The sequence below is a fragment of the Fukomys damarensis genome, unplaced genomic scaffold, assembly GCF_012274545.1.
Source record: "Fukomys damarensis isolate Sample0158 unplaced genomic scaffold, DMR_v1.0_HiC HiC_scaffold_1, whole genome shotgun sequence".
NCBI lineage: Eukaryota > Metazoa > Chordata > Mammalia > Rodentia > Bathyergidae > Fukomys > Fukomys damarensis.
The window spans coordinates 27721355-27747930 of record NW_022900913.1 but is presented as its reverse complement, the minus strand read 5'-3'; the positions used below and the strand labels follow the sequence as shown (position 1 = coordinate 27747930).

General features: G+C 38.3%; 1 protein-coding gene across 4 annotated transcripts in view; it reads right to left on the bottom strand.

Moving 5' to 3' along the window:
- Window positions 1-13526: 13526 nt before the first annotated feature.
- Il7r (interleukin 7 receptor) overlaps window positions 13527-26576 on the bottom strand; it is a 25349-nt gene continuing 12299 nt past the window's right edge. For 2 of the 4 annotated variants that reach the window (XM_010605459.2, XM_010605460.3), the window contains 6 exons: window positions 24821-24981; window positions 21199-21356; window positions 19340-19508; window positions 18267-18348; window positions 17457-17532; window positions 16133-17026 (listed from right to left, as the gene is read on the bottom strand). In XM_010605459.2, the coding sequence (XP_010603761.1) occupies window positions 16523-17026; window positions 17457-17532; window positions 18267-18348; window positions 19340-19508; window positions 21199-21356; window positions 24821-24981 (1150 nt within the window). In that variant the 3' untranslated portion in view covers window positions 16133-16522. Of the gene's footprint in view, window positions 13725-16132; window positions 17027-17456; window positions 17533-18266; window positions 18349-19339; window positions 19865-21198; window positions 21357-24820; window positions 24982-26576 lie in introns of those variants that run through there. The other 2 variants (XM_033759438.1, XM_033759455.1) reach the window with 2 other exon arrangements.

Sequence of the window (26576 nt, the reverse complement as noted above, 5' to 3'; positions counted from 1 at the left end):
GAAACAACATAGAAATAATCTTGTCAGTGTTTGTGATACAGGGCTGAGAATTTTTCACCTATGTATATTTAGGAGCTTTCTGTGGGGCACTGAGGTATGCCTTCTTATGAATACTGAAGCCAAGTTATTTATTTTATGTTGGTAAATGTTTGAATTTTTGTCCTAGAGACAGTTATCTCAGTGGAGGGCAAATTTTAATAGGTTGTTTGGTCATTGGAATCCAAACAAGTGTCATGAAGATTGAAACACTGAGTAAAGTCAAACTAGGGTTTAATGCATTCATCTGCCCATGAGATATACTACTCATTTTACAAGGTCCTTGGACAGGACAGGACTGAAAAAGATAACCCTCTGTAATCTTTCTTTTTTAGTACTTCATAGCTGGGAAATGACTTACAGGTGTGAGGGGGCACGCTCTTCTCTTTACTTTCATTACTTGTACATATTAATAAAATTACTCAGGATCTGGCATATCTTGTTGTCTGGGAGAAGTATCTGTCTCTTTATAGATTTTTAAAAAATGTGTGAAGTTTGTGTCTGACCAAAAATTTACATTTTGAACTCCGTCTCCCCATACTGATAGATTTACAAAATGGAAATATTTGGGGAGGTGATTAAGTCACATAGCAGGGCTCTCATAAATGAAATTAGTGTTACAGAACAGGCCCAACAGAGTTTGTTCACTGACTGTCATGTGAGGACACCAGAGAGCAGGTGCCAACAAGGGAACAGCCTCGATCTGGGCCTTATCAAATCTGCTGGTGCCTTAATCTTGGACTTCCAGCCTCCAGAAACTGTGAGAAATAAACTTGTGTTGGTTATGAGCCACAAACCTATGACATTTGTTATAGCATCCCAATTGACTACAGCATTTTTCTTCCAATTCATTTTATATAAAATATTGCAGTATTTGAATGTCTCTCTGAACACTATATTATTTCTGTGTCATTTGGAATGTAACTTAAAGTGGCCCCAAAGAGCGGACTATGGAAACCAGATCACAATGGGGGTGAACTCAGTCAGGAAAGAATGGTTTCATGTGGAGATCGTTAAGTAGAATAATCAATGAGATTTAATCAATCATTACATCTTTCTGTTTCCTAAGTTTCAGCTATATGTTGTGTGACAGGGAATCTGTCCAGTCTTTCTCTTGGGTTCCTGGCACAGAGCTTCTGAAACTCTTGCATTTGCTGAATGATGAGTGTCTTTGTCACAGCAACGCGATGCCTCGAGGTGTGCTCCTGGATTGCCTTGGAATATAGCCGGTCAACAGAAAGACTAACCATAAGGGTAGAAAGTTGAGACTTTACACTAACCCAATCTTTGGCGACTTCAGGGGTACTGGAGATTGAGTTCAGTCACACAGACAAGCATATAACTAATTGTGTCCCCCAGTACAAACTCTGGACTCAAGGGGTTGAGTGTAGCTTTCCAGTTGGTAAATACATCGATGCTCCAGAAGTCTGACATGTCCTGAGTCCATGAGAAAAGAATGATTGCTGTTCCCTCACACACTGGCCTGTGTGCCTATTTGACTCATCCTCCTGATCTGTGTCTTTTATAGTAAAACTATAAGTTTAAGTATAGCAATTTACTGAACACTGATTGTATGTGTGTGTGGGAGGTCTAGGATCCTGCATTTCCAACCTACTGGGTATAAATTCGACTGCTTTCCTGAGTTTCCAGCTTGCTCTGCCTCCTCTGCAGAATTCAATTCATGACTGCAGCATTAACACCTGATTTTCAAGATTGCTGACTTGTTCTACAGATTTTGTACTTGCTGGCCCTCATAATGTTATGAACTGATTTTTTTTCATGGACTGATTTCTTAAATTCTCTGTCTCTCTCTGTCTCTCTCTCTCACACACACACACAGTCACACAGCCACATACACTCACTAGAGTCTCTGTTTCTTCAAAGAACACTGAGTGAGAAGTATGAGTGGCCTGAAGACACCCAAAGTAAGCAGAAAATATCTGAATTAGAGTAGTCTTGTTGGGACTCTTGCCCTTAACTTGTGAAATGTGCTTTAACTATGGGTGATTGGTGTCAGAATTGAGTTACTGCAAATCCATTTGAGTTTGAAATAGATTTAAAAAGTCATAATTCAGTAAATTATCTATTTCAAGGGTCAATTCAAAAATCAGTCATTACAAAGATTTCTTAAAACTTTCAGTAAAATTAATTTGCTCTTTCATCATTCTATGCATACTTTTGGGTTGCGGTATATAATCCTTATATCACATTCCACTTATCATGTACATAAAAATATTTTTTATTGTCTCTGGCATTCAAACCTGGAATCCTCCCCCAGTCAACTGAGCAGAATGTAGTTTAAACCTTACTGGACACCATCTAAGCCTATGCCAAGGTTCTTGGATCTGAAGAAGCACCAGGAGAAGAGGGGTATATAATCTCTGTTTATTTAAGTTGCCCCTGTGATATCTCTTCTCTTCTTTTCAGGGTTCCTTAATTCCACTGAATTTTGGCAACTTCTCTACTATATCTCTGAGATGACAATTTTGAAAAGCTTCCAGTGGAGTAGAGAAGAGCTCGGTTTTGAGATATCTGTGAGATACCTAAGTGAGAACTCCAACAAACAGTTGGATATTCATTCATTCAATTTAATTAATCACCACACCCAAATATTTATTGAGCAACAAATATTTATTGAGCAAATGTTAGGTGATACCAGTGAGAAGTACTCTACGCTCTGGAGAACTCTCCTCTAACAACAACAACAACAAAAAATGTATTTCTTCACAGAAATTTTATCTATCAGACATGATTCTGAAGTCTAAGATATAAGTCTAGATATATCAGAAAATCCTAAGGGTACAGAACCAAGGAACGGATGAATGAAGCCCAGCTACAGGACAGATCAGATGGTCGATGAGCAAGGCTCTGGAATAGAAGGAAGGAATGGAGTCAAGGGCACTGGTTTTCTACAGATGGTAGCGCATTTTATTCTTTGACTAGGAGAAAATTGGGGAGGCTTTAAGGGTGTTTTGGGGTTTCTAGGTTTAGATAGGGAATGGGGGAAACCTGGGTGATGGCCCTAATAGTTGAAAAGTTTGAGAAAAATCATTTTCTGTGAAGAAGATAGGCTAGACTGAATGAAGGACTCGAGGCAGAAGATGGAGGCTTGACAATAGTCACTGCGGGCATCGGCGGAGGATGCTGCCAAATAGAAATACAGAAAACCTAATTGTATATCAGTACCTTTTGGAAGCATTGTGAGACTTTTCACCAAAAGAGTTCAATAGATTCAGTGAAGCAAGGAAGTGAAAGGTGGGGACATGTTTTATAGTTGTATTGGATAGTCATTACGACTACAATTTGCACATAAAGTGTTCTCAGTGAATGGTGATGAAATTTAGTAGCTATTTAAGAGAGGAGAATAGAAAATCTAATAACACGCCATTCTATTGCTCACAGCACAAGGAAAAAATTAAGTTATGACTCTAAACAATGTTATCTCTTTATTTAATCAAATGAAGATTGTTTGATTAAATAAAAAGCAAGGGGTTATTTATTCTAGTTTTTATAGAAAACGGGAATGTTAACTTGGATTAAAAATTATATTGAAAAATATTTTATTGTTTTAATTTTTTATAGCAATGATGCATACATAATTTATCTTTGCTCCTGTCCCCCAAATGAAAAATACAAAATAAATGGCAGTGTCCTACTTTTGTGTATCTACCTGCTTTCTCGTTATGTTCACTGTAATCATTGAAAATGTTTCAAAACATTTGTATTCTTAACTTTTAAAATAAGCAATTCTTATTCTAATATCCTTTCTGTCTCTCTAATCTACAGTTGTAGACATTTATATTTACTCTTCCAACATCTTTTGTTTTCTTCCTCCTTTATCTCCCATGTCATCCCTGGTTTCAGAGAGGGTGAGCCATGTCCAGACCAATCAACGCACGACCTTCGCTTAGTGGTCATTGTTGGTCCAGGAATGTGCATCTTTCAATTAGATCAATCATGTTGAAGAGAGAAATTTTTCCATATCCTGATTAGGAGAGGAGTGATTTTTTTATTTGACAATTTCTGTAAGAAATTAAATTAAGACATCCATGAGTATTGAAATCCTTTCATAGCCCAACCACATATCCTTCATTGCGTGAAGTATGGCTGTGTCCCCGTGCAATATGGGTGAGACAGCAGGAGCGCACTCACACTGGGGCAACGTTTGTGTTAAATGTGGCCTGAGTCTGCTTGTAAGAGCTACATTAATGGCTCAACGCTTCAATCCTCCCCAGTCCACTCACTCTTTCATGTGATCTGGAATTTCCTGAGAAGGGAGAGTGTACTTCTTCACTTTGTGATTCCAGATTTGGACAGATGAACTGCTTGAGCAATCAAAGGAAGTAGACTGATGGGAGGGCCGGCCTTGAATTTTTGTTGTTTTTGTTTCTTATGCCTCTACTATGAAAGACACAAATCAGACTAGTCTGGAGAAAGACACAAAGCTCAAGGAGCAGAAGCATTCCCCTCTGAACCAGTTGAAACCAACTTACTTCCCTTTAGTTTCAGCTGCAATTTAAAAGGCAAAACATTTATCACATTCATTTTATTTGCATTTTTGATTCTGCCTTAGATTGAGGATATTTATTATATTTTAAAAGTCAGTTTCATCTTTTTTTCTGTGAGCCTGCTGTTAATGTGGTTTCTTCATTTCCCTCTTGGACTCTTCATCTTGTAAGATATTTATTTGTTTGTGTGTTTGTGTGTACTGGGGATTGAGCCAAGGGCCTTCACATTGAACTAGATCTGCAGCCCTTTCTGAAATTTTTATTTTGAGGCAATGTCTTGCTAAGTTGCCAAGTTGTCCAAATGGGGCTCAAACTTGTGACCATCCTGCCTCAGCCTCTCAAAGTATTGAGATTACAGATGTGCACCACCATGACCAGCTAACCCTTTGGTTGTTAAATATATTAATACTTTTTTCTCTCATGATGTTGCCATATTTTTAAAGTTTAGTTTCTCTGGAGATATTTTAAAATTCAATAAAAAATTGCCAACCTTCTAAATTGCATGTTATAAATCATTTCTTTTTTCTTATGGCTCTGTGGTTCATGTTTTATTTAGAAATTCCCTTCACATCTAAAGAATATAAGCTAATTCACTCATATCTCCTAGTTTATATATTTTTTAATTTTTAAAAACATACCTTTGGACAAAGAGCTGGGACTAGAAGTTCCATTTGACCCAGCCATCCCTCTGCTGGGTATATTTCCAAAAGAATTAAAAGAATCATACCACAGTGATACATGTGCACCACTGTTTATAGCGCCAGTTTGTAATAGCTAAAACTTGGAAACAGTCCATTTGCTCATCCGTTGGAAACTGGACAAAGAAGATGTGGTTTTTCTATAAAATGGAATACTACTCAGCCATAAAGAATGAGAAATTAGAGTCATTCATAGGAAAATGGATACATATTGAGGATATACTCTTAAGTGAAATAAATAAGTCACACATGCGTAAATACTGAATAGTTTCTCCAGTGCGAAAAGCTATAATAGTACACAAGATTCTAATGAGATAATTAATAGTGTGAAATAGGAAGAAAAGGGCTAAAGTTGTAGGGAAAGTGGGAAGGATAGGGGAAAGAGAATAAGGGCAAAGAAAAAAAATGAGAAAATGGAAAAATGGAAATAAAGTGTTTGTAAATGGGGAGGGGAGGGGGGGTGAAGGGAGGTCAGGGACAAGGGGAAAAAATGAGACCCAAGACCTGTCATGTAAAGGTACAGGATCCCAATAATGAATGTAACTGTATTGTATACCTAGAATGTACCAATAAATTCAATAAAAAGAAAAAAACCATACCTTTGGCCTATATGAGATTCATTTTGGAAGAAGTCAGATACTTTTCCTCTTTATTTGTGAATAACTAGTATACTGTTCCACCCAGGTTTATTAAATAATCTAGCTTTTCCTCACCAATTAGAAATCTTTGTAATTATTTGGATCTGTTCTTGCAAAGTTTGTATTTTATGCTATTGATTGTTCAGTTCCTAATGGATCAAAATGTAAAACCACTTGTACACTTCATCTTTTCTGAGTTTGTGTCTTCTTTGCAATCATTCAGGCTATTCTTAAACATTTATCTGTTCTTCCATATAATATTTAAAACAATAGTATATGTGTTGACAAGCATCTGGAAGACCACACATGAGTTATTAAATATGGTTGCTTCTGAGGAGTGGGATTAGAGATTGATATTGGTACTTATTACATTACCCTCATCTATGTTTCTTCAACTTGGGGACACAAACAAATGTTGGTTTAGTAGTAAAGATTCAATAAAAGTTTAAAGAAACACTGTGAGCAAAGTCCTTAATGAAATCTGTCTTTTATTATTATTTTACTTGATCCTCTTGTGTTCCTAAATATACAATCATTTCAATAGTAATAATTTGTTTTGCTTCTATTTAATACCCCTCCTATTCAATAAGCTTCCTTCTTTTTTTTTTTTTTTTTTGCTGTCTACCTTTCCTGGCACTTCTAGAACAGGACCAAATATAATGACAGTAGAATTTCTTTTGTTTTATCCTAAGTTTAATGGAATATTTTAAATAGTTCACCATAGTATATGACAATGGATCATGTTCTATTATTATTTAACTAAAGTTTTTGTTTAAAAGGTAAAATTATTTATCATTCAAATTTATATTAGCAACTTCACACTTGAATTCATGAAAGTTAATTATTATATAAAAATGGATTTTACAACGTTTACCAGTTTCATGATATAGCATTTAACTTTAATTAAACTGATTCTATAGACTCCAAAAGTAATATTTCAGCCTAACATAAGGGATTTGATAAACTTGATATTAAAATATTTTCTAATTATTCTACTTTCCTTTCCTAGTGTAGTTAACACTTTGCAGAAACAAATTTGGCACTTAATGAAAAACCTTTACCTAGAAGAGAAGAAAATTAGCTCTAATAATTTACAGTTGAAGAATTCTTTAGATTAACTCAAGAGTTTCAGTAGAATTCAGTACTTAAACTATTTTCACACCTCATGGGCTTTGCCCTGTTATTTGTTCTACATTTGACTGCTACCAGTGTCTTAAGGAGTATTAATATACTCCTGGGGCTCTCCAGATTTTACATGACATTTTCTTTGTCTGAACAGCTGTGCCATTTCAAGCTATACACAAATGGCACAAGTAACTAAAATTCAGAAGTAAAGGTAGACCTCAATGTGGATCTAAAATAAACTAAATGCATGAACAAACAAAATTAAATGCAGATATTCATCAGAGAAATAAATGAAGCTTGGAAAAGTTCCTCCCCACATCGCCCGTTCTATTGTTTCCCCACTTTTGTGGTTATGGTGGTTAAGAGTGCAGCTGGGGAGGGAAATGTGGATGCGTGAGGCAACCGACTCCTTGCACGTGGCTGCCCAGATGTGCTACTCTCTCTCAGGGATGTTGAGGCAGGATGTACCTGCCTCTGTCTGAACAGCCAAGGTTAGCATTCTTTTATCTTGTATGGTGATGAAAAAATAAGTTGGCTGATTAACATTATTCACTCATGTGTTTATTCATTCTTTGACCCAGTCATTCTATGTTTATGATTGAATACCTGCTAGATTTTGCATACTGTGTTTAGCATGAGACATAAATCCCAGTAATCATAGTGCTCTATACCAGGATGCTTTAAAGTCCATAAACAAGTCACACAAATGAAGTAGTTATAATCAGAGTGAGTATTTCTAGGTCTAAGGCTAGGGAATGGACTAGTATGACCTAGCCTCACAATAGGAGCAGCATATGCAAAGGCCAGTGATTGAGACACACTGGGACTGAGAGTGAGCATGCCACCCACTGAAGAAAGGACTAGATAAGGTAGATAGACAAGGGTCCCTCAAGCACGCCCATGTCTTAATCACAGGGACATAGACATGTGTTGTTTCACACAGCTAAAAGTACTTTGCATGTGTGGATATGTTAAGGATCTCAAGATGAAGAGATTATCCTCAAGGGTCCTTGTACATGGAAGGCAAGAGAGTCAGTGTCGGAGAAGTCACTGTGATGAGGGAAACAGAGGTTAGAGTGATCCATTTCTGAGGATGGAGGAAGGTGCTTTGAGCTCAGAAACTCAGGGCTTCTAGTAAGTGGAAAAGCAAGGAACTGATGAATCTCCAGAAGTAATACAACCATAATGATACCATAATGATAAGCCCACAAGACTTGTTAGAAATCTGATTGCCTTATATGTAGCAGAATAAAATTGTGTTATTTTAAGCTTCTAAGTTTGTGATAATTTGCAATAGCAGCCAGGAGAATTACAGTAATACCTTGGTTCATGAACAATTCTGTTCACAAACAAAAGCATTTGGCAAAATTTTGTTTCCATTCACAAATGCCATATTAGATGTGTCAAACACAATTATGACCATCTTCCCCACACAAACACAAACATCTTCCCCTAAATCATAAAACAAATTAAGTTTGTAAACTGAGGTACCACTGTAGAAGGCTATATAACCAGGAGCCTTCTAAGTCAGGCTGGGAGGCCATTGAAGAGTTCAAACTAGGGGAGTGAATTGATCATGTTTACACTTTAGAATGAGCCCCCACTCCCTGGTAGGAGTAGATAGAAGATCATACCGAAACAGGAGATGAACCAGGCATGCGTAGTTAGGACACAGACCCACAAATGGAGTCAAAGATAAAGAAGGTAGGCAGGTACAAAAAAGCAGGCAAGGGCAGAAGTCCTAAACTGGAAGAAGGTATTACCAGACAAGCCACCAAGACATGTCTTCAGCCACCCAAGTGTGCCTCAGAGCCTGACCAACAGGGCACTGGCCAAGGAAAGATATGGATGGAGCATGGTGATCATTTCATTTTTGGACCTTGGGGAAATGATCATTTCCCCGTAGTATAAGTAGCACACCACCTTGATAGATAACCATAAAATAAGTACATCCTTCTTGGTTCCCCCATAAAAGCCCCTGGACAAAAATGTCTTTTCTTGGGACCCTTTCCGGTCCCTTCCAGTAATGGAAGCTTTCCCTTTTGCCTGCTTTTGCTTTCCTAATAAACTTCTTCGCTTGCAAAGCTGGCCTCCATACGCAGTTTCATTCTTCACCAGAGACACAAATCCAATGTTATCATGACAATACGAGATCCCAACCAGCACAGGAAAAGATGGATTTTGCAACCTCACCACCGAATTTGGGCATGATACAAACTAGTCCATAATAAGCTTAAGGTCTAGATAATATAGGTCTCTTTGTGTCAGCTTCTATTTGTTGAGAAGCAGTTCTTTTTTTTTTCCTTGCTTCCATCTCTTGACTGAACATTAATTTTATTCCAATAATAAAATAGATGGCAGAACTTGCCTGGAACTTCAATTTTAGAAATAAAGAGTCCATAACAATAAAAAATTAATAAAGTAATTAATTTTGTGAAAGTGGTTTTGAAGGAAATAAGCAGAGATTCATGATAGAGATTAACAGGATCATTGACGACATTTTAGTATATGTGCTGCTGAAACAAGCAATAGGTGACATTTTAAATTAATATGGATACCCAGGATGTACACAAGGTCAATTATATCTGATTCCTAGACATGGATACAGAGGATTTCAGCAGGTAAAAAGGCAAGATACAGGGTTGGATTTGAGCATTCTCAAAGATTCCTACATGCTCCTGAGGGGCACACATGAACAGCCAAATGTTTCCATGTTTCAAAGGGCAGAGAGGACTACAGGATGAAAGAAGATTCATGGACTACATGTGGAGACCCAGTTAGTAAACAGTGTGTAGATCATGCAAGTTAGAAGGGTTATGAGAAACTATACATCTGCAACATACACAATGAAAAGAACAATACCAAAGATGAAATAGGAAGAAAAGGGCTAAAGGTGTAGGGGAAGTGAGAAGGGTAGGGGAAAGGAAATAAGGGAAAAGAAAAATATGAGAAAAGAAAAAAATGGAAACAAAGTCTTTGTAAATAGGGAAGGAAGGAGGGGGGTGAAGGGAGGGCAGGGGTAAGGGGAAAAATGAGAACAAAGATACATCACGTAAAGGTACAAGATCCCAATGATGCATGTAACTGTCCTGTATACCTAAAAAGTACTGATACACTCAATGAGAGAAAAAAGGAATATACATTTTAAAATGAGACTGAATTAACCTTTGGTAAATGGAAGGAACCTGACTTAGCAAAGACAATTCAATAGAATTATTGGAAAAAACAGAATTTATTTAATATTTCTATTCTGCTGAATCAGTACTCCTCTATGAACATGACAGACACATGCACATATGAATTTATCATGCCACACTCTGATTAAAGTCTTGCCAAGTACTCCCCGGCCCTGAAGACTAAAGCACAGCTCCTTAGGCGGGCAAGTCACTCACGTATTGTTGACTCCCATGGATTCTCCCAAGTGTCATCTCCAGCTGTGACTCTGCAGACTCTCCACATTGGGAAGGTTAAATTAGGCAGATGCCTGTGGACCGTCCCTGAACTTCCTTCCCAAGAAAACAGCAAGGTCTCTCTGATAAATAAGTTGATACACTGAGGCCTGGATGTTAGTGTAAGACGCAAAGTCTCACTTCCACTCCACGGAGCGTGAACAGCCAAAAAGGCCTCCATGATGCTGGGCCCTAACACCCAGAGAGGCTCCGGGAGCTCGACGGAGAAACGAGAAACGCAGGAGGGAACACACCAGGCTAGATGATAAATAGACCTTTATTAGTCTGGCCAGATGGCGCTCTCGGAACCAAGTAGCTGGCTCAGAGAGGCGCCAGCTCAGGGGCTGAGGTCCTTTTTATAGCGGGGTAAAAAAGGGGGGTTAACATTTTAGGCTTGCAGGCAGGGGACAAAGTTCTGCTGATTTGAGCTGGTGGTCAGTAGCCACGTACTCGGCAGTCACATACTGATGAGTAACAGATGCCACCTATAGGATGTTTCAAAGGTTACCAAGACATTCCGGATGAGCAGACAGCTTGACAATTAACTTGGGGTCTCTAGGTCTAGAGCCACTAACTTACACATTCATTTGGATCTGGACTTCAAACAGTACAAGATTGCCTTACATTCTTAGGCCAGGGTTAGAACAAAGGTCGGGGCTATGGCTACAATGGGAGGGGGTTAGAGCACTGTCTCCTAGGCTGTTTGTCATTTAGCATGGGCTTGTAATATAGGTCTTACATTAGTAGGCTATTCTGTAGAGCACCTTGTATCTCTGCTCCCACCGGCTGACATTTAAAGTCACCCGAGTCATTTGCGTGTGTCCCTAATTTTATTAAGTCAGAATTTATTGTTGTAATTACATTATACAAGCTGATAAAATATGAGTACACAAAGAAAGACAGCTGCTCCACATATTCATAATTTGAAATGTTTGAAAAGACCCGATAAAGGCATTGAAAGATCATTGGTGGCAAATTGGGGTGGGAAAATGATTATTGAGGATCTAGAGGCTGGAATTCTTTAAAGAAATAAGAGCCTTTACATTTAGATTTCTTTGCAAGTGCTGTTAAATTTTCTCCCATTTTAAAGAAAGCAAAACTTTGAATAATGTGGTACTCATGTGTATTAAACACAAAACAAACAAAAAAAGACAAAGGGTCAATAGAGTCACTGACCTCACACTCAAAAGAACGGCTTCATAGTTCAGATGTTGAAATTCTAACCTCTAAAGCTGCAGTATTAAGAGGCAAAGTCTTCTAAAAGATGCCTAAGGGAATTCTTTTATCCTTTTCATGAGGTAAAGACACAGTGAGAAGCTGATTGTCTGTAATCTGGGTGGGAGCCCTCAGCAGAACCCTGACATCCTGATCTTGAACTTCCCACCGTTTAGAAATTTGAGAAGTAAATTTCCCTTGTTCCTGACTCAGGCCATGGATTTTGTTAAGGTAGTCCAAAATGACTAAGATATACCAAATAAATTGTGCACAGATATACAGATTTGTTTTCAGTTAAAGCAAATGTTAGAGGTGGTCACATGTCATGGTTTACATCTAAAATGTGTCCCCAAAGTCTGATGTATTCAGTTATGGGGCTTTTGGATGGCTGTTGGATCATCGGGGCACTATACACATAAGAGGATTAGTGCACTGTTGAGGTCACTGGCTGTTAGGAGGTGAGGCCTGGGTGGAGGTGTGCGACTGGAGGCAGGACCTGGAAGGCTGTGTTATTCTTGACCCCACCTTCTCCCTTCTCTCTGTTTCCTGGCTGCCATGGCTGAATGCTTTTCCTGTGTGCCCCTCTGCCATGCTATTTCTGCTCTGGAGCCAGTCAACCATGGATTGAATCCTCCAAAACCTATAAACCAAAATAAATCTTTCCTTTTAGTGGTGGGTGTTAGGTATTTTGTCCCAGCAACGGAAACATTGTCTAATGTGACACTTTCTGATTTTCTGAAATAACCGGTAATATCTTACTGTTCCTGAGACAGCTGAAGAAAAATGATCTGCTGTACTTCAGCTTCCCAAATGTCCCTTTCTCACAGCTCCATGGCTTTGAAAGTGCTGCTTCCTCTGCCAGGAAAGGCCCTCCCTGCTCTCCGGGCTCCCTTACCTGGCACGTTCTGACTTGTCCCACACCCCACGCTACCCAGAACGCTATAACTCCCTGTACTACCATATCAGGTGTGATCCCCTGCATTTCGCTTCTTTTTAGTTATTTTTCCCCCAATATGTCCTTCTCTGTTTTTGTTTATTTTTAGCAGTGGAACTTCTATATTTGGAAAGTGCCCCACCCTAAAGTCTTGCCTTCCTCTTACTGTAGAAGATCTAAATGCAGGCTGCTGTTTTCTCTGTCACTCATTGTTGGCACCCAGACACGTAGGCAAAGCTTTTCTGCCATTTGCTACACGCTCCAGCTCCGCTTTTACCTAAATAGCCAGTGACATGAAGCTGGCTGGATGCTGCTGAGACTACTCCCGAGTGGAGGTGCAGCAGTAGAACTGGCTGTTTTCAACTCTGGAGATGCCGGTGGCAGAGATACAGAGTATTTAGTTGCCTGTAAAACTGGCTCTTTTACCCTACCAGTTATTCTGTAAGCCTTATAATAGCTTTTAATAAATTATTTTCTGTCTAAAATTAACTAGAGTTGGTTTCTATCACTTAAAGCTCAGAATCTTGGCTGATATTTTGCCTGAAGACCATGGTACGGCATTGTGATGTTCCCATGTAGTGCTACCCCGTGTAATTGAAAACTCAGAGGGTCCCATTTTATCTTTATAATCCTAGTGCCTAGCACAATATAAAGTAGTACATGGTAGATTCTTAACAAATTGCTATTAGGCATTACTTAATTAACTACTGATGGTAAAAGACTTCTCTGGAAATCCAAACCCACAAAATGACAACAAATAATCCCAAAATATTTGCAATGGCTTGAGAACTGTGGTCTACTCTAGGTAGCTCCTCTGTCTGCAGTTTTTACAGATGAGAGTCCAGCCATAGCATTTAATTAAATAGCATTTATTTAAATACGAGATGGTAACTTACATCATCTACATATATACTTAGCAGCTCTGCAAAATGTTAGTAATGCATATAAAATGTACACGATTAAACACCTTCACTGTAGTGAATGATGAGCATTTTTAAGGACAATCCACCAAACCAAAGAACTGGGAAAACTGTTGTCTAAGCTAAATATTTCCGGATGTTCTACCACACATTCTCACCATCTTCTTGGTCAGTTCCAAGTTCTGCAGCGTCCCACAAGAGCTAAGAAAACACAAGTATGCATATTTGAAACGGCCCATACTTGGATTTTCTCAAGCAAATTCCTCTGTAAACCACACCGAAGAGAGAGACAAAGGCTTGTAAAAATCAACTGAATAATCTAGGGTCCAGTAGAGTGAGGTATGGTTGTTGGACCAAATTAGTTGCCTATTTCTCAATTGTCTCTTTATTTCACACTACATGAAACTGGTAGATGACATATCTGACTTACAGATTGTCTTTGGCTAGAATGTTTTCTTTCTTAAAGAAATTCAAGGGGACATTGGGTAGAATGAATTAGCAAACTTACGTCACTATTATTCCTGAATATATAATCAAGCATTAGCAGCAGTTACAAGTATATGAGTATAATACATTAATTTAAAATGCTTTCAACGACACACACAAAGTTAAAATTATAACAAGTACCAAACAACACTGAACCAGAGCATTCTAGAGCTGAAGAAGGACCTTAATCTCTAGAACTATGTACTCTTCTCTTTAGAGACTGTGTATCAGCAATGTAAAATCATGGCTCCTAATCCTGATTTAGCATATGAGTTTGTGTAACTAATCTGTTGCCTCTATATTCCTATTTTCTCATAAGCCAAATATAATATAAATCCTTCAAAAAACCCTTCCATAAGGTACCAAAGACTTAGGTTAGGGCATGAGATTTTTTGTGACCTTCTCTTTTAGACTTGGCTCCCATGTACTCAAAAGATTAAAAAAAAAAATCTAGCTGGGTGAGGTGGCACACACCTGTAATCCCAGCACTCAGGAGGCTGAGGCAGGAGGATCGCTGAGTTCGAGACCAGCCTGGGCTACATAGTGAGTTCCAGATCAGTCTTAACTACATAGTGAGTTCCAGGTCAGTCTCAAATACATAGTGAGACCCTGTCTCAAAAACCCACCCCCACCAAAAAAAAATCTGTCTACCTAATGGAAAATATCTCTCCCTGCTTATATACCAGGCTGATTACACCTTTCTTCCAAACAAATTTATGACCTTTCTGTGGCATCATTTTCTGTCTTCAATAGGGTATTTTCCACAGCTCCTGCTATAGAATTTTGCATTATAGTAATTTGTTTACAACTTCTCCTTTTTGTTAGATTTTGAATTTTATGAGATGGAGTGGTATGTGGTCAAATCTCCTGTGCCTAACACTATTGTTGGCATATAGCAGTTTTTCTGTGTTTGTGAGGAGATTAGAATGTTTATAAAAGTGCTTTGAAAATCAAAATAGTACCAAGCAAACCTAAGCAGTTATCATATTGTGTTCATATTGCAGAGGAAGGCACTTTGGAAAGTAAAACATTTGTCTGAAGAATAAAATATTCTAATTATGGACAGACCTTAAACCAAAAGATAGGATCCATTAGTCTACAATGTAAACCTTGTTCACAGATAGCACAAGACAAATACAAAAATATTTTTAAAAATTCAAATCACTTAATCTCTCTACAAAATAAAAACAACAAAGAAGAAAAATTAAAACAACAACAGATACCAAATAAAGCCCAGAACCCATCTTTCCTTACTTCCCTGGGTCATCTCTGCCCTGTGGGATTCTGTGTACAACCAGAGTAGGAGCCCGTGGGAGAGGGGGTAGCTGACACGACTGAGCTGCCTTGACAGGGCTTATTGGTTAGAAGTCCCACTGTTCAGGGCCAGCAACATCTTCTGTGATCCTGGATAAATGCATTTGGGGTAGCAGCAAGAGAATCCTGGTTTTGATAATTAGCCGCAGACATTCTGGGCTTCTAAAGTATTCCCTCCTGACACCACTTTCGTAAAACCAAAATCAAATTGGCTTCATGCTCCTTCGCTGCCTTCTTCCTCTGGATATGGCTGATCCCTGTACTTCACACTCGGAAGGCCATTTATCCCCTCATCCCACATTCTTTCTCACAGTCATTTTAATTGACAAAATCCACAAAATGCCCACTTATATCTTCCCAGTTTGTGCTTGTTACCCTGGAGTAATTATTTATAACATACTCTTTCGCTTTCAAAAGTGGCCCAATTTGGAAATAACTTATATAGCCCTCCTGTTATGAGTGGCACTCAGACGTGGGACAGACTGTAGGTGAGACAAAGGCTCATCTGCAGGAAGACTATAGTCAGACTCTGGCATCTGATCTTGGTCCCAACCCTCACTTAAGGGACAACTTAGTCAAATTTCTTAAGCCCTCAGTCTCAATTTCATCATCTATAAAAAAGGGAATAATAATGATGATTATAAATCCTATCTTCCTAGATTATTATGAAGATGAAATGAGGCAAAACATGTAGTGCACTCAGCACAGGGGTGGATATAAACTAAGTTTGAATAACAATAGTTGTCATCTTTTTCTTCTCATTCCCTTACCCTCTGCTTTTAACTTTTTTCTTCTTTCTTCTTCTTCCTCCTCCCCCTCCTTCTTTTTTTTTGGTACTGGGGATCAAATGCTTGCAAGGCAGGGGATGGAACCACTGAGCTTGGTCCCCTCACTCTCTTTTCATCCCTCTATCTTTTCTTTCAATCTTTCTTTTATTCTTTCTTGCTTTTTAAGCCTTTTATAATTAATTCACTGGGTCACCTGAAACCACATGACCAAATCAACATGGTAGAAGCAGAATGTTCCTGCCTCATGTTGAAGGCAATTGAAGCAAGAGGGCAAAGCAATGTCTCAGAATCCCGAAGACTATGTAGTTATGTAGCATTAATCTTGCCTTCTTTGTATTGTAGGAACTCTAGATTTCACCTTCCAGCCTTTATTATTAGTCATAATAGGGACTGTCTTGGGTTTCCTACAGTTCACTGGTTTTTGTAAAAATTGGACATGGTGACATAAGCTTCTTCCTGATTTTGTCTCAAAGAAGTGAGGATGGGCTGTCCCTGAACACCTGTGTTCAGTGTCAGGATTCCTGATTGGAGAGGAAATGGTGGGACCACAGTGCTGCCTGCAGTTCCAGGACTAAGCAGCAAACCCTGGTACATATGAGAGCCACTCCTGGCACCCTCCCTGCAGTCTGGGGACCAGAAAGAGGGGTGCATAGAGACCTCACATGTACTGATGTTTCCCGCAGGACATCCAAAGGGTAACTCTCCTTTGAAAGCTTCTGAAGTGGTAACTGGAATCTGAGATGGCCAGTTGGGTCCTTGCCCACTCCCTGCATATCCCTGTTTATCAGACTCCTCTAACTGTGGAGAAAGAGTGTCTTGCAGAAAGCTTTCCACTTCATCTCTAGATTGAATGTCATTGACCTTATGAATCTGGAACTCCAAAAAATGTTCAGGGTTGAAACTCACATTCAAATTCTGCACAGAAAAAAGAGAGAGACATTAAAATGGTACCAGAGAAATGGGCCAACAAACATTCATTTCAGGCATAGATTTAAAGAACCTTCTGATCAGAGAACCTTCTGATCACAGATTTAAAGAACCTTCTGACCAGCAAATGTCTGAGAATTGCTCACATGCTCACATGCTTCTGGAGGTGCTGTGACTCTTCAGGGTTTGAAATGAACACTTGTGTCCTGCAGCCCTGATAAGTTTAGAAGTATTGAGGCTTGCATCTCATTTTAGTTCCTTACCTACAGTGGGATATAGATAGGGTCTCATACAGGACCTTAGCTAATGGGTGCATACAAGACCAGAAGTTGAGGTACAACTATTTCTTTTTCGGGAATATCTTTCTTGGCTACTGGGATGGTACCATAGTGTTTCTTTAAGTACCTGACACACTTACTTTTTCTGGTTTCTTACACAATTGTTCCAGAGTTTTCTTATGATCAGGTAGACTTGGCCATACAATAGGCTTAATCCTGAAATCAGAGGACATTGATAGATAAAGTGAATGGTGGAAATAACACACCCAATAGATTTTTCTACTTATTCTGAGCAAGGAACTACAACTAGTGGGTGACTGCGGACAAGTGAAATGTGTTTTCTGGGCCCCATTGCCCTATCAATCCAAGGACAGGCTGGACCAGAGTTCATTGTTATTAATCTACTCTACAAACAAGATGTTGTGGGGAAGAAGAAGCTTCTAGAGGGAAGGAACAATGATATTGGAATGAGTTAATTTTCATGTAGCTTTGAAAATATAGTTTGACATGGTCATTTACTCCCAATACAGATATTGTCATCATATCCCTTCTTTACTGACTGTAACTCCTTTGCTCTAATTTTTGTGGAGGTGGAGAACATGTTCTAAATTACTAATGGAAATTGCTTTAAGGCAAAACTTTTCCAGTTGGTGTATTTGCAATAATGGATTTATGGCCCTGTATTGAAGAGATTTTCTTACATTAAGTAACTTAACTGGTGATTTTTATTTTAGGAATAGAGTTTTCCTAATGTTCAGTTTTATACATTTTGGCATCTTAAGAAATTAATTGTGGAATTTCACTGGCACTTGAGAATAGGAAGGGGTGAACACTATAATTCCTGATATATCTAATGCCCTTTTGCAAAGTTCTCATCATTACTTGTGGCCTGAACTTTCACTAACTTGGATTCCTTATAAGCACCCTCTAGATTATTTTTAAAACATCACCTTTTTTTCCATAATGCACAGGACAAGATGACCAACAGAACCACACAGAAAAAGCAGGTAATGCTGATAGTTAATATTTCTTCTGAAATACAAAGATAGTGATTAACATTCAGTAAGTATAGAGTTGGGTAGACTTTCAGAAAACATTGAATTTGTTTAGGAACATTGGATTTTTTTATTATTTCTTGAAAGCTGGTCTTTGGTAAACAAGATGATGTGCCTAGTTTAAACACTACTGACTTGGGTGACTAGAGCTAGAACATCAGCCACTTGAAATGCCAAAATGATCTAGCATCAGAAGTACCGCAAGTCCCTTTCTAACTCCTCCCAGCAAGGAGAAGAAGTCAAAGTAGGGAGTGAAGAAAATAAACGTTCACCCTCAAGTCACAACAAGTGCCAGGGGAACAACAGGAAGTTGGCATGACAGTGTTATAGTTTTCCCAACCAGCCAAAGAGAAGGTCTGTGTCAGTTTTGGTTTTTTATTTTTTGAACTTTCCTGAGCCATGTTCTCTGCCTTTTCTGGCTATTATTATTATTTTTGTTTTCCCTACCGGGGATTGAACTCAGAACTTGGCACTTGTGAGGTTGGTGGTGGCACCACTGAGCTAAATCCCTGTCCCTGGCTATTATTACTTTGCAGACCACAAGGACATCTTTGCAATTTTTGGAAAAGGAGATGTAGGATAGCCATGCTGGCTTGTCCACCTGCCATCCTAAAAAGATGTTTCCCTAGGGGATGTTGAAGAGACCAGCTGTGGGGATCCCAGCCTAAATTGGTAAATAGGAGACAGTTGTGGTTACTAGAAGCTACCAGGAACACCACAGGCAGTAGCAGTAAGACAACTGCATCAGTCATCGGCTACTAAGGACTGCTGTTCCCATGGCTTTCTTATTCTTTACAAAAAGAACAGAGATAAGAAGGAGACTATTCTCCAAAGAGAGTGGAAGACACCCTCCTAGGGCCTCGTAACCAGCAGGTTCATTGTATCAATCTCCCTCTCCCTTTCTACCTTACACTTTGACATACAAGGTATTGTAAGAGGAATGAGGACTTTCTGTACCCATTGCTCACCTGCACTGTTGGCATCTGGAATTTTGAAGTGGGAACTTGGACTCCATTCACTCCAGAAGCCTTTATAATATTCACCGTCGGGAATGGATCGAACTTTAATCTCATACTTTGCACCAGATCGCAGCTTTCTCAGTGGCAGTGTTAGCCGTGTGTTGGATGTACTCATATGCTGAAGGTTAAAGCATAACATCAGATGCTTTCAGATGTGAAAAGTGATGTTGCTCAGTTCCCAAGTCACTTCCAGGTGAACTCCTTTAGGACTGTCAGCACCCTCCTGAGGTCCTCTCACATTTGTTAAACAAAAGAAATCAAGTAAATGGAGGGTTTAGCAGCCGAATCAGCAGCAGATTCTCTGAGCTCATAAATAGTGCCAGCAGTCGCCAAAGAGAACTGTCATAGTGTGAGTTTTTCTCAGCTGAGTTAGGCTTTTCCACTTCCAGAAGATATAAATCACCCCCAGGATTTTATCTTCCTTTCCATGTTTAAATACATTCTTTAGCTTCTCTCCTCTTTCACATGCCAAAGCTAAATGAAAGGATAGATTAAGGAGCAAGAATAATTCTGCCCCACACAGATGTCAGTTTATGTTGTGAATAGCAATAAAAAGGCACTGTGTAATATCCTTAAGGAAGAAATAAGAACGAAAACTTTCTATACCTTTTATAGGTTAAAAAGTAATATTCCACTGTGATTTACATTTACTCTTTGTATATATTTATTGGATTTATATATGTCTTACTCATAAAACATTTCCAAGTTTTTATTTTTTCTGTTGTAATGTTTTTTCTTAATAATTCATTAAAGCTCTTTATATAGATATTGACCATCTGTCAGCTGCATACATGGTGGCAATTTAACCTTGATTTTTCATTTGCCTTAGAATTTTGGCTGCCTTCTATGTTGGCACAGATAAGCCTGTGGTAGGGGCTATACGCTTAACTATACTTTTTTTCTCAGACAATCTATTAATTTGCAACCACTTATTCAAAATATTTTGTTCTTCAACTGTATTTGCTTTTCCATTAGTACAATTTTCAGATAGATAACAAAAAGGATAGGATCAAGGCCATCCATTTTTTATATATGTATAGGGTGAAGAGCAGGAGGGAACACATAGTTTGGGGAGCAGGCCTTATATTTCTGTAAGTAGCATACTACAAACAATCAGGAGCAACCCTGTGCTGATCAAGGAGGGCAGTAGGCATCCTGAAAGCCTGGAGAAAGAGAAATCACACATCTCTGCCCCTGTGGTGCAGAAGGGACAAAGTTAGACTTGCATCTTAGAAGAAGTCAGATCGCCCCAGTGCTTTACTCCCACCTCCTCCCTAAAATAGATAGCAGAAACAGTCAGGTTACTTCAGACTCAGCAAATCCTGAAGAAAGAAAAGAAAAAAAAATCCAGACCATGGGGAATAACTAATAAATTGTTACTTCAGTGACTAAAATGTCAGACTTTAAAATAAAAATATAACTTGGGCAAACTTTCTGCATCCTTTTCTTAACCTCATGCTCCTCCCACAAAACCCAAAACAAAACTGTGATGCTACCCAGAAATGTTGTCTGTCTGGTTCACTTAAGAAGGTATAACTAGATATAATACTTTCTGAGGATCACTTTGATCTCAATCTATGTTGTGATAAATTAAATTAGAGACATAAAGAGAAACATTTGATCCTGGAAAAAAATCAGAGCTAGATCAGGATGGGCCCAGGCGGGTGTAGGTTTTGCCAGGTCTGAAGCTAATGTGATCTTGGGAGTATCTTTCAGAAAAAGACATATTCTGGAAAAAATCATTAAGTTTTCCAAAGTAAGTGAATTTCTAAGACAATAAAATACATTGATTTGGTTGATCTACATACCGTCCAGTTGTTTCCATCTTTTTCCTGGTGGTAGGCTACATCATGAATTAAGTGTTTTACATATTTCTTTTGCAAATGTGATGTGTTAAATGTCACTTCAAAGTCATTTGCTCTAGCGCGATAGATAACTTTTATGTCAAATGGAGCCTCAGGTTTCACTGCAAAAGAAAAAGAAAGTCTGGGTTATAAAGCGATCAAGGAAATAACTCTTAATTTTCAAAGTCCATCTACTCTGCAAATCCTTTCTATTGGTGTCAGTAGCTGACCTACTAATCCAAAATCCATTTCTTCATTTTCTTGGATTCAAATGCAGACCACATTTCCTAGCCTCCCTTGCAGATGGGGTGGCCTTCTATTTAATGTGAGTGGAAATGACTTCCTCAGCTCCACTTTGGCCCAGAGTTCTCCCACAGGCATGAAATTCCCCTCACCAATCCCCTTGCATCACTTGGACTCATATATTGGATAGCATAGTCACAAAGTGGAGGGAACCCTAGTTTTTCTTAGAGGGGCACCATCTGCAAGTTAGGAACAATCATTTTGGCTCTTATGTGAGCAAGGCATAGACTGAGGGTGTCAGATATCACACAGCTGGGGACTATTTCTTATAGCAGCTAAAACGTATTGTCTGTGTCTGTAATACTAGAGAACTTGTTAACAAATATCCCAAAGCAGTATAATGTAAACTTTGAGTTTTCATCCTTCCAACAAAATTAGGTGATAGCTAGGGAATTTTGCACCTCATTAGTACATGGAAGTGAAGGATCTGCTTCCTGGCCCTAGCTCATAACTTCCTGAGTGGCTTCAGATTTTCTCTTCTGTCAGTCTCAGATGCGTTAACTTTGAACTCCTTGTGGGCCTCTTCCTCCTCCTTGTCTGCCTCACAAAGTTGTTGCTAGGATCAAATGTGTCATATAAAATTTCCTGCTGGAGGGAGATAGGTAGTATTTCAGGCAGAACAGACCCAGAGAATAACATCAGGCCACTTCACCATCTTGAACTTGAGACTTCCTCGTTGTGGTGTACCTTGCTCTTTTAGCATGGTCTGGGAAATTATTCATGTGGGGATGGGGCCTTACTGCTCTCAGGCCCTCTTGCTAATGAGAGGATGTGTGTTCATTAACTTGCACTTGGTAGACTGAGCTAAATTCTAAACGGTTTGAGTTGGGCTTGAGAATAAACTACTGGCCTAAGCAAATGAAAACCTTATAAATGATTTTGGCCCAGAATACAACAAATATTGTCTTCACTTGTGGTACTGTGGTGACTGCCTACTTTTCTTCTGCATTGCTCTGGAGGTACTGAAAGAGAAGTGGCTTTTTCTTTAACTTTTGGGTTTCTTGTAGAAGGGGCAGTTTATCCTTTTGTACCTTAGAATCACTATAAAAAATGAGTACTTCCTAGGCTTGAAGGGAGCAGAATGAAAGGTAGTGAGTATTGAGAGGCAGCCCAACAGAGGATCCTGGTGACCCTCTTACCCCGTCCTTCCTTCACATTCTCAACAAAAGCTTCTGAGACTATGCCCTGCTGTCCCCATTTCCCAAGGACTCTCAGTAATAATGGAAGAACTCAGGGAAGAACAGCTCAGATACTGATTACACACTACTGACTACAATCTCTTCTGCTTATGCTGACTTCAAACGATAGTCTCTTATCACCCCTACACTGACAAGGAAACAGAGCCTTAATTAACTGAGGTTTAATTAACTTACACTCTGCTTCTGTAAAATGGCTTAACAGGACTTGAGTTTGATTTGGCCTGCTTCTGAGTCTCACCCTTTTTCATTTAGCTTTGAGCTTTTCAGCCTGCTATTTCACACTGGCTTGTCCAGAGGCCTCCAGACAATTCACCTTCAGTTCAAATGTATCTGCACAAGCTGCACAAACCAGGAAAAGGTGCTCATTTCTTACACAATAAATATTTTAAAAAGTTAATATGTTCTTGTATAGTCTGAATAATCACATTAATCTATTCAACCAATCCAAGTGGGAAAGTAAGAAGCTGCACCTTGTAATCTTATTGGGTGAGGGGTGGGGGGTATGTAAAGGCAGAGAAGAAAAGGAGAAAGCATTTGGTTGTAGGGGAGCTCTGCCCATGGGAAGTTTAAATTCAATTCAGTGGTAAATCCATGAATGAATTGTCACAATAGGAGCTAGGAGAAGATGTTGCTGTGAGACTCCATAGCTTCTCATTCTACTTGCCCAGAGGTGTTTTTCAAAGCCCCCGGAGGCTCAACCCACCTCTTCCACAGGCACCTGTGCTACCTGCAGGGTGTTTGCTCAGCTTCAATCCGCTGTCTCTCAGAGGAGAGGCGGTGGTAAGGTTTGCAATCTGCTTGTGGGTGCAGAAATAGGTCTCTAAGGACCCTGGGACCATGAGATCTAGGAATATTGATGTAATGGGGTGGCCTCCTGAGCCTTAGGGTGTGCTGTGAGCGTTCACATGCGTGCAGGAGCTTGTGTCCTAGTGAAGATTAATGCAAGAATGAACTCTCCCCCATTCCAGCAAGCTCTCAAAAGACCATGTATTTCTTCCATTTCTCAGAAAAATGAATATGAATTTGCAATGTAAATGGTGAATATTTAAATAAGACGCTTTTGTGAAGTGCACAAAATAACCATTCATTCATAGAAGGCTGTTCTGAATGACCCAAACCCAGATTTCTCATGCCTCAGATCCTCACCCTGGACTGATGTGGCAATGTTGCCTAATGTTTCTTTTCAATTACTTTTGCTTTTATTCCAAGTTAATCATTCCCTCATAGAACATCCATTTAATTTTTATTTTGCCATGTTTTGAGTATGTGTGCATGTGTTACTGGGGATTCAGGGTCTTTGCATAGTCTATCCTACAGTGCTCACCTATTTGGTCAAATTTCAATCTAAAGGTATTTTTTAAAGACATACTTAAAATTTAAATCAGCAGGCTTTCAGTGGAGCGGATCATCTTCCATATGTGGTAGGCACCATTCAATTAGTAGAAGAACATAAGAAGGAAGACTGGTTCCTTGAAGAAAGTAGTTTGTTTCAAGAAAACAAGGTAGAAAACATCTGCATAAACTTTCTGCCAGCAGAATTTAGATTCAATACTACAATATTTATCCTTGTCTGAATTTTTAGCCTTCTGGTTTTCTAGTTTGAAATTCCAACTTCCAAAAAAATCTCTCTCTCTCTTGATTCTCTTCCCTCTGGAAAACTCTAATACAGAAACCATATGTGCTTTCAAATGTAGCTTGCTGATTTAGCTAAGTGCACTGAGTATATGGAGAAAAGACTACAAGGAATTCAGGGGAAGGCAAGGAAAGGAAACGTGTCAGTGGATGTTGGGAGAGGCTCAGCTACAGCGAGACACTCCATACTGATCTGCTCTGCCCTTGATCCATGGGTGTGAAACATCCTCTTTCAAAGTTCAGTTTGAAGATCTTTATAATTCTTTCACCATAAGAATTGGTACTTCTCTTAGTTTTCATTTATTTAAAAATGTCCTTTAAGAATTTGTTATTATCTATTGTAGATTATTTTCACAATTTGCCTACTTTTAACACAGAGAAAGTCTAGACGGTATACCAGACATCTGCAAATATTGAAAAAGTGGTAACCATCTTTGTACACAACTGCTTACCTAAGTGGGATATTTCCACTTGTTTACAAGCTAGATTATCTTCTCCAAGTTTCACGCATATCTTGCTTTCACCAAGCAATAAGAACTTTTTCGTCTTGATGAAATATTTCTCCTCTTGCAGTTTACTAAATTTCATACATTCTACTCCAACAAGGCTCTTACTGCAGAAACAAAAAGGAAATGTCCTGACTCTGGTCTCATTTTATAAACATTGGTATAGTATCATATGTACATTTCAGTTTTAGGACTTTAACTTTGGTGCTTGTAAGTTGGTGGTGCAGGGATACATATTAATGAAGAAAGAGAATGAATTAAAATAATGTGGCTTTGTACTGCCATTTTACTTAACATTGGTTTATTCTCACATTCAACACAAATGTACCTGAAGTAGTCAAAGGACATACAACTAGGGTAAATTCTTTTGTTTTTATAATTGATTATTGGAAAAAAAAATTAGGTAGCAATGTAATTGCTTTTTTGTTGTCCTACAGAAATAAATGAAAGAAATAAATATAATAAAAAAACACTGACCAGGACAGGGATTTGGCTTAGTGGTTCTACCACCTGCCTCACAAGCGCAAGGGCCCGAGTTCCATCCCCGGTAACAACAGAAAAAAGGAAACACTGACCAAAAAAAAAGAGAAAAGTTTCATGAAAAGAACTATTAAAATAATCTAAAAGATTATAGACATATTTAGTGGGTAACTTAAAGGATTTTCACAGTTAATTTTAGCTGATGAGGTCTAATAAGATAGGTAAAGAAAAAAAAAGACATAAAATATCAATATCTGATATGTATAAGAAGATATTTGACATGTAGATCATGAGATTAAAATTATAATAGGGAACTTAAAAATTTATGACAATGCACACAAAAACATTAATTACAACGAGTAAAATTGACTCCAATACAAATTGAATATTTCAATAGTTCTGTTTGTTTCCAAGAAATTACATTTATTATAAAAAAACTTTCTCAAAAAGAAACCTCTGTGTTGGTCAGTTATGAGATAGTGAATTCTATCAAACATATAAAAAAGAAATAGTACTAGTCTTACAAAAATTTGTCCCAGAAAGTGAAGGTGGAGTAGGTACTTTCCAAATTATTTTACAAAGCTAGGTTAACCTTGGTACCAAACCTGGCAAAAGCATTAGAAAAGTAATCTACAGAAAAATATCCTTCAAAATATATACAGAATTCCTCAATAAACTATTTACACATACATTATGATCAAGTAAAATGATTCCCCAGGGAACCAAAATATGTCCAATATTCAAAGATCAGTCAATGTAATTGATCACAAAGACAGAAAAACGATGTAAATAATTGGTTCATCTTCAACTGATACAAAAAGTATTTGATGAAATTGAGCATTTATTCATGATAAAAAATGAACTCTCAGGAGATAAAGAAGGACCCCTTTTTAATCCAATAAAGATCATTTACAAAACATCTATAGTTAATATCATGCTTAGTGTTGAAATTGTGAACATTAATGGTCTACCTAAGATGAGAAGAGAGATTCACTTTCTATATTTATATTTAATACTATATCAGAGGTGCTACTCAGTTCATAAGATAGGAGAAACAAAAAAAGGTATTCATGTTAGAAAGTAAAAAAATTATGACTTTTATCTGTGGAAAACATTCATTTACCTGTAACTATAGGAACTCTTAAACTAATTTCATAAAAACCATTAGGAAAAGTCCAATATATTTCTTCTTCTTCTTCTTCTTCTTCTTCTTCTTCTTCTT